The 17,858-nt window shown below is 38.1% G+C and overlaps 1 protein-coding gene across 1 annotated transcript in view; it reads left to right on the forward strand.

The window, feature by feature from the left end:
• Positions 1-15,182: 15,182 nt before the first annotated feature.
• Positions 15,183-17,858, forward strand: part of LOC140233133 (glycogen phosphorylase, brain form-like) — a 35,894-nt gene continuing 33,218 nt past the window's right edge. Inside the window, exon 1 of the mRNA XM_072313251.1 lies at positions 15,183-15,471. Coding sequence (XP_072169352.1) covers positions 15,235-15,471 — 237 coding nt within the window. The 5' untranslated portion in view covers positions 15,183-15,234. The remainder of the gene's footprint in view (positions 15,472-17,858) is intronic.

Genomic DNA, 17,858 nt, shown 5'->3' on the forward strand with positions numbered 1-17,858 from the left:
GGCCATTTGGGGGGGGGGGGCATTCTGGCGGCCACCTTTATTATCTCGAAACCCTCAAGGAAGCAAGAGCTGTATCCTGGAGCTTCAAATTCAGCAAACTCAAAATAGGGTAAAACCACCAACTATTTTATATTTTACACCATTTAGAAAGACATAGGGGGTCTACCTATGAATTTCCGTTTTTGGCGGTCATTTTTGGCGACCATCTTTACCATCTCTAAACCGTTAAGGATGCAAAAGTTGTATTATGCAGCTTCGGATTCAGCACACTCAAAATAAGATAAAAACCACCAATTGCTTTCAAATTGTCACCATTTAGAAGGAAATACATGGGAACTTCCGTTTTGGGCGACCATTTTAACGGCCATCTTGAATATCTCAAAATCTTCAACAATGCAGGAGTTGCATCGTCCAGATTCGGATTCAGCACCCTCGAACCATTAGGGTTGAACCATTAATTGTTTTCAATTTCTCACCATTTAGAAGGAAATACATGTGAATTTCCGGTTTTAATTGGTGGCCATTTTGGCGGCCATCTTGAATATCTCAAAATCTTCAACATTGCAGGAGTTGCATCATGCAGATTCGGATTCAGCACCCTCGAAATAGGGTGGAACCATAAATTGTTTCCAATTTCTCCCCATTTGGAAGGAAATACATGGGAATTTCCGGTTTTAATTGGCGGCCATTTTGGCGGCCATCTTGAATATCTCAAAAACTTCATGGATGCAAGATTTGCATCATCCAGATTCGGATTCAGCACCCTGGAAATAGGGTAGAACCGTAAATTGTTTCCAATTTCTCACCATTTAGAAGGAAATAGATGGGAATTTCCGGTTTTAATTTGCGGCCATTTTGGCGGCCATCTTGAATATCTCAAAAACTTCATGGATGCAAGAGTTGCATCATCCATATTCGGATTCAGCACCCTCGAAATAGGGTAGAATCATCATTCATTTTCAATTTCACACCATTTAGAAGAAAATACGTGGGAATTTTCGGTTTTGGCGGCCATTTTGGGGGCCATCTTGAATATCTCAAAATCATCAAGGATGCAAGAGTTGCATCATCCAGATTCGGATTCAGCACCCTTGAAATAGGATAAAACCATCAATTGTTTTCAATTTCTCACCATTTAGAAGGAAATACGTGGGAATTTCCGGTTTGGGCGGCCATATTGGCGGCCATCTTGAATATCTTAAAACCCTCAAGGATGCAAGAGTTGCATCATCCAGATTCGGATTCAGCACCCCCAAAATAGGTTAAAACCATCAAAAAACATTGGGTGGACGGTAAAACAAGGTTCAGCCTCTGGCACCCAGACTATTAGAAGTAACTGTTTTCAAGGAATGATATGTAATATTCTGTAACGATTTAGCTTTAGGAATATAAATTGCTAATACACGTGTATAGTAGGATATGTTGAGCAGCTCATTTGGACTTTATTTTGTCACATTTCATGTCTCATTTCATTTGCAAAATCTATAGCTCATAAACTAATCACACTGACACAAAGATTTTCTGCATTTATCAATTAAGTCCATCACCACATATTTCGTTTTGTTTTCGACAGGGGTGTAATCAGCACGGTAATCATGTTACCAAAACTTTGACCTTTAAACAATACTATTCGATACCGTTATCTCACTCATTCCAAAATTTGCAGTGGCGGATCCAGAGGGGGGCGCAACCGACGCACGCCCCCCCCCCTTATTTTTTGTTAAAAACAACTTAGAAATAAAAAGAAAAAAAATGAAATGAAACCCGGAAGTGGCACCAAAAATATTAGTTGCGCCCCACCCCCCCCCCCCCCTTTACACACTCTAAAAAATCCCGGGTCAGAGCTGACCCGGAACTGGGTCCGTTGGGGTCACACACCGTTCCTGGTCAAAATTGAATTGGAATCTGGTCATGAAGACCCGGAATGGGGTCACCCTGACCCAATACATGACTCTGGATGAAGTCATATCTGACCCCATTCCTTGTCATTTCTGACCTGGAAACGGTGTGTAACCCCAATGGACCCATAGTTCCGGGTCAGTTCTGACCCGGGATTTTTTAAAGTGCAGAATTCCTGGATCCTCCTCTGAATTTGTGTTTGTTAATGTTATTGATTGATACAAGATACTTCCCCTTAGCATAAGGGCAAGAATGGACGTTCACGTTACCTTAGAAAACAAAGAAATCTGCTATTTCTTCGAGTCTCTTACGTAGATGTTAAAAGATTACGTTTGATGTGTTTTTACCAGTCGTTACTGGGAATGTTTTGTCAATTAAACACTATTATTTCGTTTGAATATTGTACATGTCCATGTATATTGATGTTTACTTAAAAGAATATAATTCACCTTAAAAAAAAAGTATAGGTGTTTTGTTTTGAAAAAAGGTGCGACTTGAAATGTCCTTTATCTTAGATTGTATAGGCATTAGAAGCCGCCAACAATGAGAGAGAGAGAGGAAGAGAGAGAGAGAAAGAGGGAGAGAGAAAAGGGGGGGGGGGGATGACATAACAAACCTTGTAAATAAAGCCACCAAAGTTTGGATTAAAACGAACCATGTTTCAGTTTAGTGAAAGAACATCTTACTATAGGTATAGGAAATTGCTATGAGAGTAGGAATAATAATACAATACAGTACAATATAATACATTACAATACAATACAATACAATACAATACAAAATGCTTAAACAGTCTTCACACGAGGTTCAAAGCGCTTACAGAATTGCACATTACAATGTGTAATACGGAACATTTTACAGAATTCGGAATAATAAATTAAACAGAAGTGTGACCAACCCTGAATCCATTAAGGACGCCACACAGTAAGGGCTCACACCTGTAAATAAAATGGACTGTCCCAGACCCCTTCACAAATTCGTACCAAAGATACCAAAATAAATGAAGAAAAAAAAATTATTTTAAAATCAATGATGTAGTTTGGCAAAAAAGTGAATAGCTGTAGATATTGAGTATGAATTCCTCTACAAACTGCATTTTGGTTGGAAGATGAAAGCTTTTCTGATGGAATTTGAGGGGACTATATTTCATTGGGTACGTGTACAGAAAAAAGATGATTTTTTGAGTGCCAAGAACTCGTAGTCTGGCTTTGCGGACCCCTGGACAGAATTAGAGCAGAACAACCCACCCTGGCAATCTGATGGATGAAAGGTAATATCTCACTTATTCAGGTTAGTGAAGATGAAACACCTCATTTCTCCCAGCTATTTTACAGAATTTTTTGAAATTTGAATTTTAACACACGTCTCTATGGGGAATTATTTACCCGTGTGAGCCCTAAAGGGCTCACACCTGTAAATAAAATGGACTGTCCCATACCCCTTCACAAATTCGTACCAAAGATACCAAAATAAATGAAGAAAAAAATTATTTAAAAATCAATGATGTAGTTTGGCAAAAAAGTGAATAGCTGTAGATATTGAGTATGAATTCCTCTACAAACTGCATTTTGGTTGGAAGATGAAAGCTTTTCTGATGGAATTTGAGGGGACTATATTTCATTGGGTACGTGTACAGAAAAAAGATGATTTTTTGAGTGCCAAGAACTCGTAGTCTGGCTTTGCGGACCCCTGGACAGAATTAGAGCAGAACAACCCACCCTGGCAATCTGATGGATGAAAGGTAATATCTCACTTATTCAGGTTAGTGAAGATGAAACACCTCATTTCTCCCAGCTATTTTACAGAATTTTTTGAAATTTGAATTTTAACACACGTCTCTATGGGGAATTATTTACCCGTGTGAGCCCCTAATAGGGTGGGATTTCACGGAGCACGCGAACGATTTGCGAATGACGCGAATTGCAAAATCCAGCATTCGCATTTTAGTCTGCAAAAGATCGCCAAACAAACGTGAGGGTTCGGAAGCGTCGTCAATTGTTCGCGAATGTCGTTTTTACTTCGGCGAGAATTTCAAAAAAGTTTGAAATTTTTCGCGAACCTTTTCCGCACACTTAGTCGGGATTTGCTCGTGAATTGTTCTCGAAAGTGTCTTTAAAGCTTCGTCATATGCGCAAGACCTTCGCAAGACACGCGCGATGTTCGCAAAATGTTCGTGAAACCCCAAACAGACTCCGAAACTTCTGAGAATGTCTCGCGTATGTTTCGCGAAATCTGCGAAGTTTTTCCGATCATTTTACGACGTAATCGCAAACTGTTCGCGTACCTTTTGAGACATTCTCGCGAACGTTTAGCGCACGTTTGGGGGATGTATGCCCTGTACGTTTTCTGCAAATAGAAATCGTAGCATACATCTAAACATCAAACAATTATTAACAACTATAGTAACAAAAGAAATTATAGACTAGCAAAGAGAAAGAATATTTGATATACAAAAAATATCGCAGAATATACTTAAAATCAATCTGAAGTATGTAAATTTCATTTGAACTATAGAGATTATGTGTTGGAGGAACTGCAAAAAAAAAAAAAAGATCAAATGCTTTACTAGTGGAGATACGTCCTAGGGGAAAAAAAATGTAGGCAAACACACGATAGAGAAATGAGAGAAAACGAAAAGAGAAATAGAGGAAAGAAAAAAAAAATCAACTCAAGAAAGCTGATTTGAGTTGATTTTTTTTTTTATTGCTTCCACCTCTCCTTGCTACATTTTCTCCCATGGTTATTGAAAATTTTTCGTTGTTCGCATTTCCGTCGCGTGTTCTTCGTGTACGTAACATGCTGTACTTTAGCAATGATACACACGACAATCGCACATACGTCGTGGGAACTTCGCACAAATTGCGCAAGAATGGTTTCCGGCTTCATTGTCGGAAAACATTCGGAGAAAAACTTTTCCGAATGTTGGATTTTGTCATTCGCGTCCTTCGCAAATCGTTCGCGTGCTCCGTGAAATCCCAACCTAACTGTCAATGATAATCAAGTTCTAAATGGCCAAAAGTAGATGGCGCTGTTACTGTAAGTGAACCAGTAGAAGAATGGATTTCCGCTTTATAGAAACTTAAGGGAGAGCTCTGCACGTTAGAGCTGTCATTCAAAGGCATTGACCTTGTTTATTTGTTTATGTTTGTTTGTTTGGATTCTGAATTTACCTAACGTCATTAGAATGACATTTAATATTCAATGACAGAAGTTCTGAGGTGCATTTCCACAAAGACAATAATGTCCAAGTTGATTATAGTCAAACGAACAGATAGAAGTTCCAACGAAGTGTATGAAATGAGAATTATACATAATTTCAAGTTTCACGTTGACATCATTAGTCGTAAACATTTTTAATCTTATATACAATGTACCAACAATATAGAGATAATGATGTCATAGCGTCATAGACTCCCACTGACATGCCGACAAATCTTTAATGTTTCCTTTCTGAAAGCGAAATCAACAAGAAAAGCCTTTTGTATTTTTGGCATGAAATCACTTAATACGTTGTACGATAACATCCTGTCATGGTGACTTATGGGGGGGGGGGGGGGAGATCAGGGACCGATCCAGGAATTCCGTAAAAAGGGGGGGGGGGACGGAAGCTTATAAGTGCCAACCACATGACGCGATAAGAAGACGAGAAGACAAGATGAATACCGAGAAGCCGAGTTATTGGAACTCGGCAAGTCGACTTGCTTGGGTCATGAAGACAAGAAGCCGAGTTGTTGAGTCGATTTGTTTGGGACGAGAAGACAAGATGATGAGTTGTCGAAACTCAGCAAGTCGACTTGCTTGGGACAAGAAGACAATATTACTATAGTTGTCGAAACTCAGCAAGTCGATTTGTTGGGGACAATATAATATGACGGGTTGTTGGGTCTCGGAAAGTCGACTAGTTTTCGACATGGTTAAGACAAGATGACGAGTTTTTAGAACTCGACTAGTCTACTTGTTTGGGACAAGAAGACAAGATGATGAGTTGCCGAAACTTGGCAAGTCAATTTATTTTGGACAAGAAGACAAGACGACGAGTTGTTGAAACTCGGCTAGTCTACATGTTTTGGACAAGAAGACAAGAAAATGAGTTGTAGGAACGCAGCAAGTCGACTTTTTTGAGATAAGATGTAAAAAAAAAAGTTCCTTAAACGTTCGTTAACTTTCATTGTACTTTCGCGGTGAATTAAAAAAAAATGCTCCGTTCTGGTGATTCTTTAATGCTTAATCTGTGTGTGATTCTAAGCTTTTCTTGTAATCATTGCCGCCTTCTTTTTTTTTTCTTTTCTTTTTTTTGGCAAGGAAGGAATGATGGAATTATTATGGGTGCGGAGCAAAATGATATGTTTGTCGGTTATTGATGTTTTGGCCTTTTCCGTGCAAAGCCCTTGTCGAAATTATCCTGTTTTAGTTGTGTTTTAATGCTAGATTAGTTTTAATCTTTTTGTATTCTAAGCATTGCTTTGTAAATATTGCTATGATAATCATTTTGTAGGTAATTACTGGGGGCCGGGGGACAATATTTTCCCTAATTTTTCATTGCCAACTGCCCCGATCCCTCCCCCCACCCTTCACGATTCATGACTGAGCGACTCTGATTTCCATATCGGAAGAGGAGGGAGGTTAGGAGAGGATGAATTTTGTGACATGACAACAATCGTGAAGAAAACCTCTGCTTTTGAAGATACTGTCAGTTTCATTTATTAACGTATTAGCATAATGATGTTTTTTTTCAAGAACCAGAATAGATATAGAACCAGAAATGTGTGTGTGTGTGTGGGGGGGGGGGGGGATGAACCACAAGTGAGTCACGAAGGACAGCATAAAGAGTAAACACTGCACGATCGAACGTTTTGAATATTAAATAGGCTAAGCACAACTTGTGTATATCATTCTGTTACTTTTATGCATTTTCCAGTCGATTGCAATTATTCGCTTTGTATTAATGCGAGGTAGCAACGCCACCGAGCGCCCAAAAATTTTGGCATTTTTGCCTATCTATAAACGTCATTTCCACCGTAAATTAAATTAACATTAATGCACACTGAAATTCACATTAAATTCTTAACAAATTGAAAATAGTTTTAACTATTAAAATCAGGCGATTTATCATGATCACCTGCGGGGGATGATTGTACATACCACACCCCCCCCCCCCCTGCTTTATCTACGCCCCTGCTTGGTGGGGAGGGGTGCTCTGGGAGATGGGAACAATAATTGCGAAATATGATATTGCTGTAGAAAGTAAAGGAACGACCATAATATACATGATATAAGTGACAGGTTTATGAACTGGGCTGCCTTCTCCCCTCCACCTCCGTAAATCGATCTATAAGCTTTCGGCAACTCTTAAACAAATGCCGATGGTAACGTCATGGTCCATATGTTGTCCTCCTTTAAAATATGGATGAATTTAATCCATGTTTACATAAAAATGTCCAGTGTCGATATTATTTGCCTGACGAGTTCAATTCAGAATGTATCAATAATGAGCGTTCTGTCAGTTTATTACATGTCAATGCCCGCAGTCTGTTAAGAAATTATGAAAATATGCAATTATTATTGTCTACGATAAATATGAAATTTTCCACTATTGGCGTCACGGAAACATGGCTTAACGACAAATCTCCCCCTTTATATAACATTGATGGGTATTCTGTTGTCCGTTCTGATAGAAAATGCGGACGAGGAGGCGGAGTCGCCCTGTTCCTATCACACATTATCATATAAAGATAGGCCTGATTTGATATACAATGGAAATGAGTTTGATTGCACATGTGTTGAAATTAATATGTATAATAGAAAAAATATAATACTTTGTGTAATTTACAGGCCCCCTCATACAGATAGTAATTCATTTTTGGATAATTTTGATGTTTTATTAGAGCTGATTAATCAAGAAAACAAAGATGTATACATTATGGGTGATTTTAACATTGATCTCTTGAAAGAAGAGCACATTCTTAGAAATAAATTTCGTAATATTTTGCAAGCAAATTTTTGTAATATTACAATTGATAAGCCTTCGAGAATTACTGTCAATTCATCAACGTTTTTGGAGACCCTTAATTCTGTTTAAGTTCCATAAGCATGTATGTTTGTATTGTCTTGTATAATTGTACTAAAAACTATGTGTCGATATACTGTTTGTCATAAATGACATGTACATGATCCTATCTGATGTAACGGAATTAAGCAGAAATAAATTAAATCAAATCAAAATCAAATCAAGAAGAAGCGGAAATTCACACTAGAAAATATATCATTACTCAACGATGATTTAATCACGGAAACGTGGGATGATGTATTGATTTCTGCAGACCCAAATATTGCTTATGACACCTTCTGGAATATATTCCTTTCTTATTTTAACAAACATATCCCCACAATTGAAAAGAAAAATAATAAGAAAATCAAAAATCCGTGGATAACAAAGGGAATTTTTCGTTCCATTAAGAAAAGAAATGTTTTATATAAAAATAGTTTACGGCATCATGATAATGATAATGTTAATCGATATAAATTATATAGAAATAAACTTACACAGATTATCAGGCTTTCCCGCAGAATGTATTATACGGAAGCTTTTTAAAATGCTACTGGAAATATGTCAGCCACTTGGAAGGTTATTAATGACGTCATTGGTAAGCAAAAGAAGGTGTCAACATCTCAAATTACGAATAATGGACAAACGTTTTGTGATCCTAAAGATGTAGCATGTTGTTTTAATGAGTACTTTGTTAATGTAGGTCCTAGTCAAGCTTCTAGGATTGATCATACACAGACAGATTTCTCGCAGTACTTGGGCACGTCAAACGATAATTCATTATTTTTCAAACCAACAGATTTTAATGAGATCCTTGATATTGTGCATTCTATAAAATCTAGTCATACATGTGGTCATGATGAAATGAGCACGTCTTTTTTAAAACAGATTATTGGGAGTATATTGACACCTTTAGTACATATTTGTAATTTGTCGTTGTCAACTGGTGTATTTCCGAACGCATGTAAAATTGCAAAAGTTATTCCAATATACAAAAAAGATGACTCTTCTTTTGTTTCGAATTACCGACCTATCTCTATTCTTCCTAGTCTTTCTAAAGTCATAGAAAGACTTGTTTATAACAGACTGATTTTTTGTTACAAAATGATATACTGAACCAAGACCAATATGGTTTCAGGAAATTTCACTCTACTGATATGGCACTAGCCCAGTTGTATGACAGAGTGTCGACTGCCTTAGCAGAACAAAAACATGTCATTGGTGTGTTTATGGACCTAAGCAAGGCATTCGACACTCTTGACCACACTATCCTTTTACGCAAATTACATTGTTATGGAGTTCGTGGAATTCCACTGGAATGGTTTGAAGATTATTTATCAAATAGACAGCAATACGTATCCTATGAATCGGTAAACTCTGAAGTTTTACCTATAAATTGTGGCGTCCCACAAGGATCCATATTGGGACCACTACTATTTCTAGTGTATAATGATATTACAAATTCCTCCAAGTTACTGCAATATATTCTGTTGCCGATGACACCAATGTATTTTGTTCCAATTCTGATTCTCAGTCGCTTTTAAGAACTCTTAATACTGAATTGCCGAAATTATCTACATGGCTTAAGAGCAATAGATTGTCACTCAACCTAAAAAAGACAAATTTTATTTATTTTCATAATAAGAAGCATAAAAATGAAATGCGCCATTTGAATATAATGGTGGATGGTATATTATTGGAGCAAAAAGAAAGTGTCAAATTTCTTGGAATATATATCAGTGAAAATATGAAATGGAATGCTCATGTGCAATACATCTCAGATAAAGTGTCTCGTAACGTTGGTATACTCTGTAAGCTTAAGTATTATGTCCCAAAGAATATTTTATTTATGCTTTATAATTCGTTGATATTGCCGAATATCTCATATTGTAACATTGTTTGGGCAACTGCGAAAAGTCACATTGACAGTATATTGCTTCTACAAAAGAAAGCTATACGTATATGTACCAATTCAGGTCATCGAGACCATTCAGATCCTTTGTTCGTAGAATTGAAAACACCAAAGGTAAATGATATCAATTTTTTGCAAAATTCACTTTTCATGTTTCGTTTGTATAACGGTCAGTTGCCATCTTCTTTCTTCTCATTATTTCAGTTAAACAAGGATATACATTCGTATCCCACAAGGCAATCTGATAAATTTCATCTACAAAATCCTAAAACGGTGATGGCTCTGAAATCTATCAGACACACTGGACCTGATATTTGGAACTCTCTTCCTTCAGAAATTCGAATTTTAAAGTCTATGTATTCTTTCAAGAAAGCTGTAAAGACAATGCTACTCTCTGGATATCAGTGATCTTATAATGTCATTGCAATTGTATTGTATATGAAATTCCCTCGTAGAATTATCGCTGTTCAGAATTTATTGCGTAATGTTATGTAACCGATCATGACCTGTAACTGTTCACCTGTACCTCGGTGAGAAAATACTTTGCCACGCTTAACTATTCAGTGATCCAGGTGATCTAACTTTGTGTATTAGCGAAAGCAGACAGACCTTTCCTCTCTCCTTTCTCCTATCCTATCTCTATGCAAGTCATCCCTCCCCTTATTTTCTTATAATAATGTTATGTATTATGTACGAGGGCTGCATGCAAATCAAGCAATGCTTAAGCTGTAGCCCTTCTGCGTTTCTCATTGCATCACTGATTATGTTCTGTTGTACATTGTAAAGGCAATGACGAAACTGTATTGCTGTACATTCTAAAGGTAATGAAGAAACTTACCTTGTTAGCAATTAATGTTTATGTATATCCATTTATATGTATGGTACCATCAATGTATATGATATATATGTATGTATCTGCATGAGCAATGATATAATGCAGGAACCAATAAATTCAAATCAAATTCAAATTCAAACTCTGTTATCTTTTCTTTTTCTTGCAGCTTGTCAAAAAGTTAGTGCTAGTGGCCACAGATAGATATGCCCTCTCCGAAGTCCGCCCTTAAATCCATACATGCTATGTGTTAATATCATGCACATTTTGTTGAGAAATGCTTATGATATTACTTTTGTCATTGTTGTTTGTAGGTTGAATAACGCACAGACGCTTATTTAATGATTCTATTTCAAATTTCCAAAGTAAATGGCTAAATAGTGCAAGTCTTTGATTTGGTTTTATTCCCAATTAGTTACCTAATTTATTTTCAGTTTTTTTCCCAAAATTACAAAATCTCAAATGAACAGGCTTAAAGAGAAAGGCATATAGGTACGTATTATTTACTGTTACAATTTATTCATAGTTTAATATAATTTCAGATAGTTTCAGATGCTTTAAAGAGCAAGTTGCTGCCTTCCCTCTGGCAAATACGTATTCAAGCACTATTCTTTTCCATGATAACAATTTGTGGAATATGGCAAATAGCTTAAAAATCAGGAAGGATATCAATTTTCACATAGATTGCTGTTGTGTGGAAGAGAAACTCAGAATGCAAATCCACGACGCAATGAGGTTGCAAATGTCGCAAAGAAATCTGCATATTGAGTTGCCGAGTTTCAACAACACGGCTTCTTGTCCCTTGTCCAAACAACTTGTCATCTTGATTTCTTGTCCTAAGCATGTTGACTTGGACAGTTCCAACAGGTCATCATCTTGTCTTCTTATCCCCCAAAAGTCAATTTCCGAGTTTCAACAACTCGTTATCTTGTCTTTATGTACCAAACAAGTCGACTTGCCGATATTCAACTCGGCCTCTTGTCCCAAACAACTTGTCATCTTGAATTCTTGTCCCTAACAAGTCTACTTGCTGAGTTCTATAACAGCTCGTCATCTTGACCCAAACAAGTCGACTTGCCGAGTTTCAATAACTCGTCATCTTGTCTTTTTGTCCCAGACAAGTCGACTTGCCGAGTTCCAACAACTCGACTTCTTGTCTTCTTGACCAAAACAAGTCGACTTGCCAAGTTCCAACAACCCGTCATCTTGTATTATTGTCCAAAGCAACTCGACTTGCTGAGTTTCGACAGTTCATCATCTTGTCTTCTCGTCCCAAACAAATCGACTCAACAACTCGGCTTCTTGTCTTCTTGACCCAAACAAGTCGACTTGCCGAGTTCCAAGAACTCGTCTTCTCGGTATTAAACTTGCCTTCTCGTCTTCTTATCGCGAGCTTTGGTGCAACCGTCGCAACACCTCAGTGAAAACAATAAAACTTCACCATACTTTTATGTCCGAGTTACGTTAATTCTTTCAAAAAGGGCAGAAGTATTGGATGAGGTAATTTTAGGTGACTTAAACCAACTTTTACGTTGGTCTGAAGAAGGTAAAAGTATATAGGAAAAAGGGGAGGCAATTTGGAGTCAGAGATGACATGAATTTTCATACTGATTTTCATTACTTTCTTAGTTTTCTCTGGGCATTTGATTTGATAAAGCATGCATCTGACTGGGTTTCACACCATTTTCTGTCGGAAATTCGTTTTTTTTTTTTTTTTTTTTATTTGGTCCTTTATCAATCATGTCAATAATTATTATCATTTTAAGTCGTGTCTCAATGACCAGAATAGAAATGTAGAAAAGGGAGCCCGACAAGGAGACTCGCTTTCTTCATATATATTATGCTTAAGTTGAATAGAAGCACGGTCATGAAGGATAACTTCATAAAAGGGATTTGTTTCGACTACAAGGAGGTAAAAGAAGTATTACATGCGGATGGCATGACTATTCTTGTTCTTTAGAAGTGTTCTAATACAGAGGTCATTTAGGGGAGTTTAAAGTAATTCTGGTTTAAGGGTTGAATAAAAGAAAAACTATAAAATATCATGTTTAGGATCATGTCAATGTTGGCGTGACATTACTTTTTGTTTTGACCATGTTTATATAGTTTAATTTGTTTTACAGACATTAATGATTTTTATTTTCAATAGATGAAGTTATAAAAGAAACATGTATATACTGCAAAGAAAGCTTAAGAGATAATAATGAAAAAAAAGAAGAAGATTAGAGTGGTGGAAACAAAAAAGATATAAGACATTAAAGGGGAATCCCAGACCAATTAAACGTGAGTCTGAAAAGAAAGAGTGAAATATTTATCACAATCACAACTGTGAAAATTTGGTTTGCTTTTATGCTGTTGACACAATAATTTGGGCAGAAAGCCCGGCTGAATGCCCCTACGAATTTCCAGTTTGATATAGCTCTGAATGCAGTCAACGCAAGTGATAAAGATGAACATTTAAATGGACTTTACCTCCTCTTAATTCATACGAAAGATGAACATTCGAAGATATCAAGCTGGTCTATCTAATGTTTGGCTATTATGACAAGACATAATGAAAACACTTGGAGTGGGCTTAATCTCTGCTAAAATTAGGACTGAATTTTATTTCTTGTCAGGGATGAAGAGTTGCAGGACTATATTAATGGTCAAATTGTGTTTGTGCAAATTTAATAGAATATCTGAAGGCAACCATGAATTTGAAAACTACTCAATCACCCTAAATAAATCTGATGCATTTACTTTAAGCAAGCTGCGGCGTAAATCACATAAATTACCTGTAAACAAAATTCCGAAAATGTCGATTAAACGCGAACACATTACACTGAGATATGCAGTGCACACGCTGCTTGTCTTTTATAGGTGATATATTTTTGTTTGCCTTTATTTTCAAAGGAAGAGGCATGTGTATTTTCATAAAGAGCCTGTGTTAAATAAAGTTTCCAAGTATACTTTACACAATTATGACAAAACTTTTTGATACTATATAGAAGCACTCCTCAGTTGAAGAACTGAACAAGATTTACTCGCCTTATAATGTTGCAATTTTTCTCAAAATTCTGAGAAAGAAAATTGTAAAAGCGCTATAGATGGCATAGAGTTGGACATATTATTATAATTATACACGTATATAAGCCTACTCGTTATAGCGGTAGGATAGTGGGACAGCCCGCTTTGTTGACCTTGTAAAAGACTATAAACATCATGCCATGTAGATTTTCTATTATGTCCTATGTATATATAGGTTCTAGTTGTTTACAACTTGGAGTTTGTTCCGTGTATAGGCGTCAATTTTTTAAAACTTTTTGTTTGATTATTTTTCTCTTTTCTTAGTGCATTTACTCTCATTTACTATTATCTTTCATATCTTTGTGTCATATGTAATGTATGAGTTACTAGAACTGTATTCACAAGTCTATTATAGGCCTACATGTACTGTAATTTATAGCCTATTCCATGTTTGTACTCTCATACTCGAGAGGGGGTCGAAAGAAACGATAAAATTCTACTCGTAGAATTTACTTTTACGTTTCTCATATCGTAGGCCCAATATACATTATCATAATGATATAGGCCCTATTTTTTTTTTTGGAGGGGGGGGGGGGGAGACGGGGGGAGGGGAGAAGCAATTTGGATTTGGGAGTAGAAAGTGGATGTGAAGTGAGTTATGTTTATACCTTGTAAAATAAGAGATAAATAAATCTCCTAATATTTTGTATTTTACTGAAATATTATAAGAATTTAGATATCAAAAAATACTAATACACACTGTATAAAAAGTAGGATAGGCCCACATCTCACCTCATGAAACACTTTGGACATAGGGACCTAGTTCTTGTTATACTAAATGTCAAAATGTTACCATTCACTGTGGGGGGAAATGTACCATCGGCTGGTCTCTCTGATCCTCCGTGTAACTTTAAAACAACTATGTTCCCTTGCTATATATGAAACTTTATAAAACAAACAGTACTGTCCTTCCTGTATAACTGATTGATAAATTGCCCATCTACGCAAATATGTAATTTCCGTCGTTAAAAAAAGGGGAAACTCCATAAGGTCAATAGATATCAAATAGTCTGTTGCCCCTATATCTCGATTCCATGAAATGAAAACCCTTGGACAAAGTGACTGAATTTCAATAGCAAGTTTATGTGCTTTTTGCGAGCGTGTTTGAAGTGGCCCTCCATAGGACCTCGTATTTATTCTACAGCTGTATGTAATGCAAATTATCGGTCCGAGCAGCGTGATTTCCAGGGACCTACGACGTGCTCAATGCATGTGTGATAATAGCAGCGCCATAGCCTAGTGCTGAACTATGGTGGTGTGGGTGTGTGAATACGGCCTGTACGCATTGCCCGTGATGATCCGTTTGCCTTTCCTTGCTTTCTACGCTATACGACGTACGACGTGCGTAGCGTTTTAGCGCTAGACGATTATAATTTTGTTCTCTGCATGCGGGTAGTGTGAGGAAGTCGGGGGTTGAAGTACCGGTAAATAAATGTATTGATTTCTTCGCTAGTTGTACAGCTGCAGTGTTCCAAAATGGCTCAGACTGACCAGGAAAAGCGAAAGCAGATCAGCGTTCGCGGTATTGCTGGAATCGAAGACGTTTCCAACTTCAAGAAGAGCTTTAATCGCCATCTTCATTACACCCTTGTGAAGGACCGGAATGTGGCAACGCAACGCGACTACTACATTGCCCTGGCCCACTCCGTGCGTGATCACTTGGTCGGGCGCTGGATTCGCACTCAGCAGTATTACTATGAAACGGATCCCAAGGTATTTTAGTAGCTTACAGACCTTTTATATCATGAGAATCTTGAAAAAGAAAACCTTTTTAGTGGTAGAATAGTACATGTTTTACGAAGGAAGGCTTTCGAGTGAAATTGGCACAGCCACTCACTCCAGGGTCAACTGAACTGGTCAAGGAGGTTAGGCCTACAAGTTGCAGTGTCGTTTGCGAGTCACATAACTGAGTCGTGGTGAGCAGTGGTGTAACGTTAGAATAGTAAATTAAAGTCATTAAATTTCTCCAAATATGCAAAATTGAATCAGATCTAGTTCTGCAAATGCATGATCAGGTCATATGACTGTGTGCTACTATTGAGTATTGTTTAACTTGAACTTGATCATGTTGATGTCAGTTCGGGAAACCCACTCACAAGGGGGGCCCCTCCTTATAAGTAACCCGTCCCCCTTATAAGTAACCCCGTCCCCCTTATAAGTAACCCCCGGGGCACCCCTTATAAGGAGTCTCCACGCTTTTTTGCAATGCAACGCGAAAATGAAAGGACTGCGGCAATTCGCTTGATTATGTCCATAAAGCTTCACAAGTTTCCTAGTTACTCACGAAATTTGAGCAAAATCGGTTTGAGGCATCATATCTAAAATCATGGATTTAAATGCGATGTCAAACGACCCATGCGAATGCTGAAATGCGAGCGATTACTGGCGTGAGTGTCGCCAGGCGCGGCGGCGCGGCAATGCTTGAGTGCAGACGTGGCGACTGAGTACGGAGGTCAATCGACAAACATTGCCGCGCCGCCGCGCCTGGCGACACTCACGCCAGTAATCGCTCGCATTTCAGCATTCGCATGGGTCGTTTGACATCGCATTTAAATCCATGATTTTAGATATGATGCCTCAAACCGATTTTGCTCAAATTTCGTGAGTAACTAGGAAACTTGTGAAGCTTTATGGACATAATCAAGCGAATTGCCGCAGTCCTTTCATTTTCGCGTTGCATTGCAAAAAAGCGTGGAGACTCCTTATAAGGGGTGCCCCGGGGGTTACTTATAAGGGGGACGGGGTTACTTATAAGGGGGACGGGTTACTTATAAGGAGGGGCCCCCCTTGTGAGTGGGTTTCCCGAACTGATGTAGTGCCAACAGTAATAACAGCCTCTGACTCTGAAGCCAAGTTCTGATTAACTGTAACGTCAATTACCGTATGGTCGCCACTTGTGTGTAATTCTTGTGCACGTCGGGCTGGCGAACTAATATCGGCACTGAATTAGTTCGTCGCCCCTAGCCGGGCCGGCCACATATTATTAGCGTGTGTGTTATACATACGCTTCAATGAAGGAGGCATTGTCGGTCACAGCGTTTGAAAATCTCCCCTGCCACCTGAAATCCATTCTAAATCAAAAACATCCTCGCATTAAAAATGGTTTTATCACCTGTTACATATGGTGAAATATATTTTGATTAAAATTATTTGTGTTTTTACGGAGGAAAAAGGTGAATTACGAATGTATTTTGAGAGTGATGAAAATCCGTCGCCCAACCTGATCTCCGATCGCGGCGCGCGTTACATGCGATGTGAATGTCTGGCGACCTTACCGCAGTGGCGACCATACCGTAATTGACGTTAGAATTCTACACAGCCCAGTCGCTGTATAAATTTGACTATTAGTATAAATAGCGACAGGGCTGTACCGAAACGGCCCACAACACAAAGAGAGCTCAGCGATCGCTTTACGATCACTTTGAGTTTTGATACTTGACATCATTTTTTGACACCTCAAACTCATTAAATGTAATCTTCATTTATGACACTACATGTCATAGCTATGTTATCGATATTGACATACATTTCACAACTTACCGAAAATGAAGATTATATGCAGCATGTGCGAACGGTACATCTGATGATCGGGAGTTCATGCGATCGGACCGTGCTTGCTGCTACCAAAGAGCGCACGCACACAGTAGATCGCTGCTCTTCCAGCCACGCACACGCACGCATAATTTGCATTTGCTGAGTGGTCAACGCGCCATTTTGAATTCTGTACCGTCCACTTAACGATGAACCCCGACGGTTGGGGATTGCGCTAGAAAGTGCCATTTTTTTGTTTAATGAACTTATTGTGAGGGCTTAGGCCGACTTATGTAACTTCTGTAATGTAAGCATGCACTTTATGTGAGTAACGTACAACGAAAATGTCTATGAGTAATGTATAAATTGTTATTAGTTGTGTTGTGGTTCCCCACTTTGATGGTGAGGCACCGTCTGTCTGACGGTCGGGCTAAATATTGATGGGCATGTTTGATGGACAATCATGTACAGAGGCCCACAGTAGGTTAGTTATATTAGCGGTAGCTAAATTCGCGTATGCCAAAGTGGTATCCCATGAACCACCACACAGTGAGTACATGTAGCTGGCG

Source organism: Diadema setosum, chromosome 1 (genome assembly GCF_964275005.1).
Source record: "Diadema setosum chromosome 1, eeDiaSeto1, whole genome shotgun sequence".
Taxonomy (NCBI): Eukaryota; Metazoa; Echinodermata; class Echinoidea; order Diadematoida; family Diadematidae; genus Diadema; species Diadema setosum.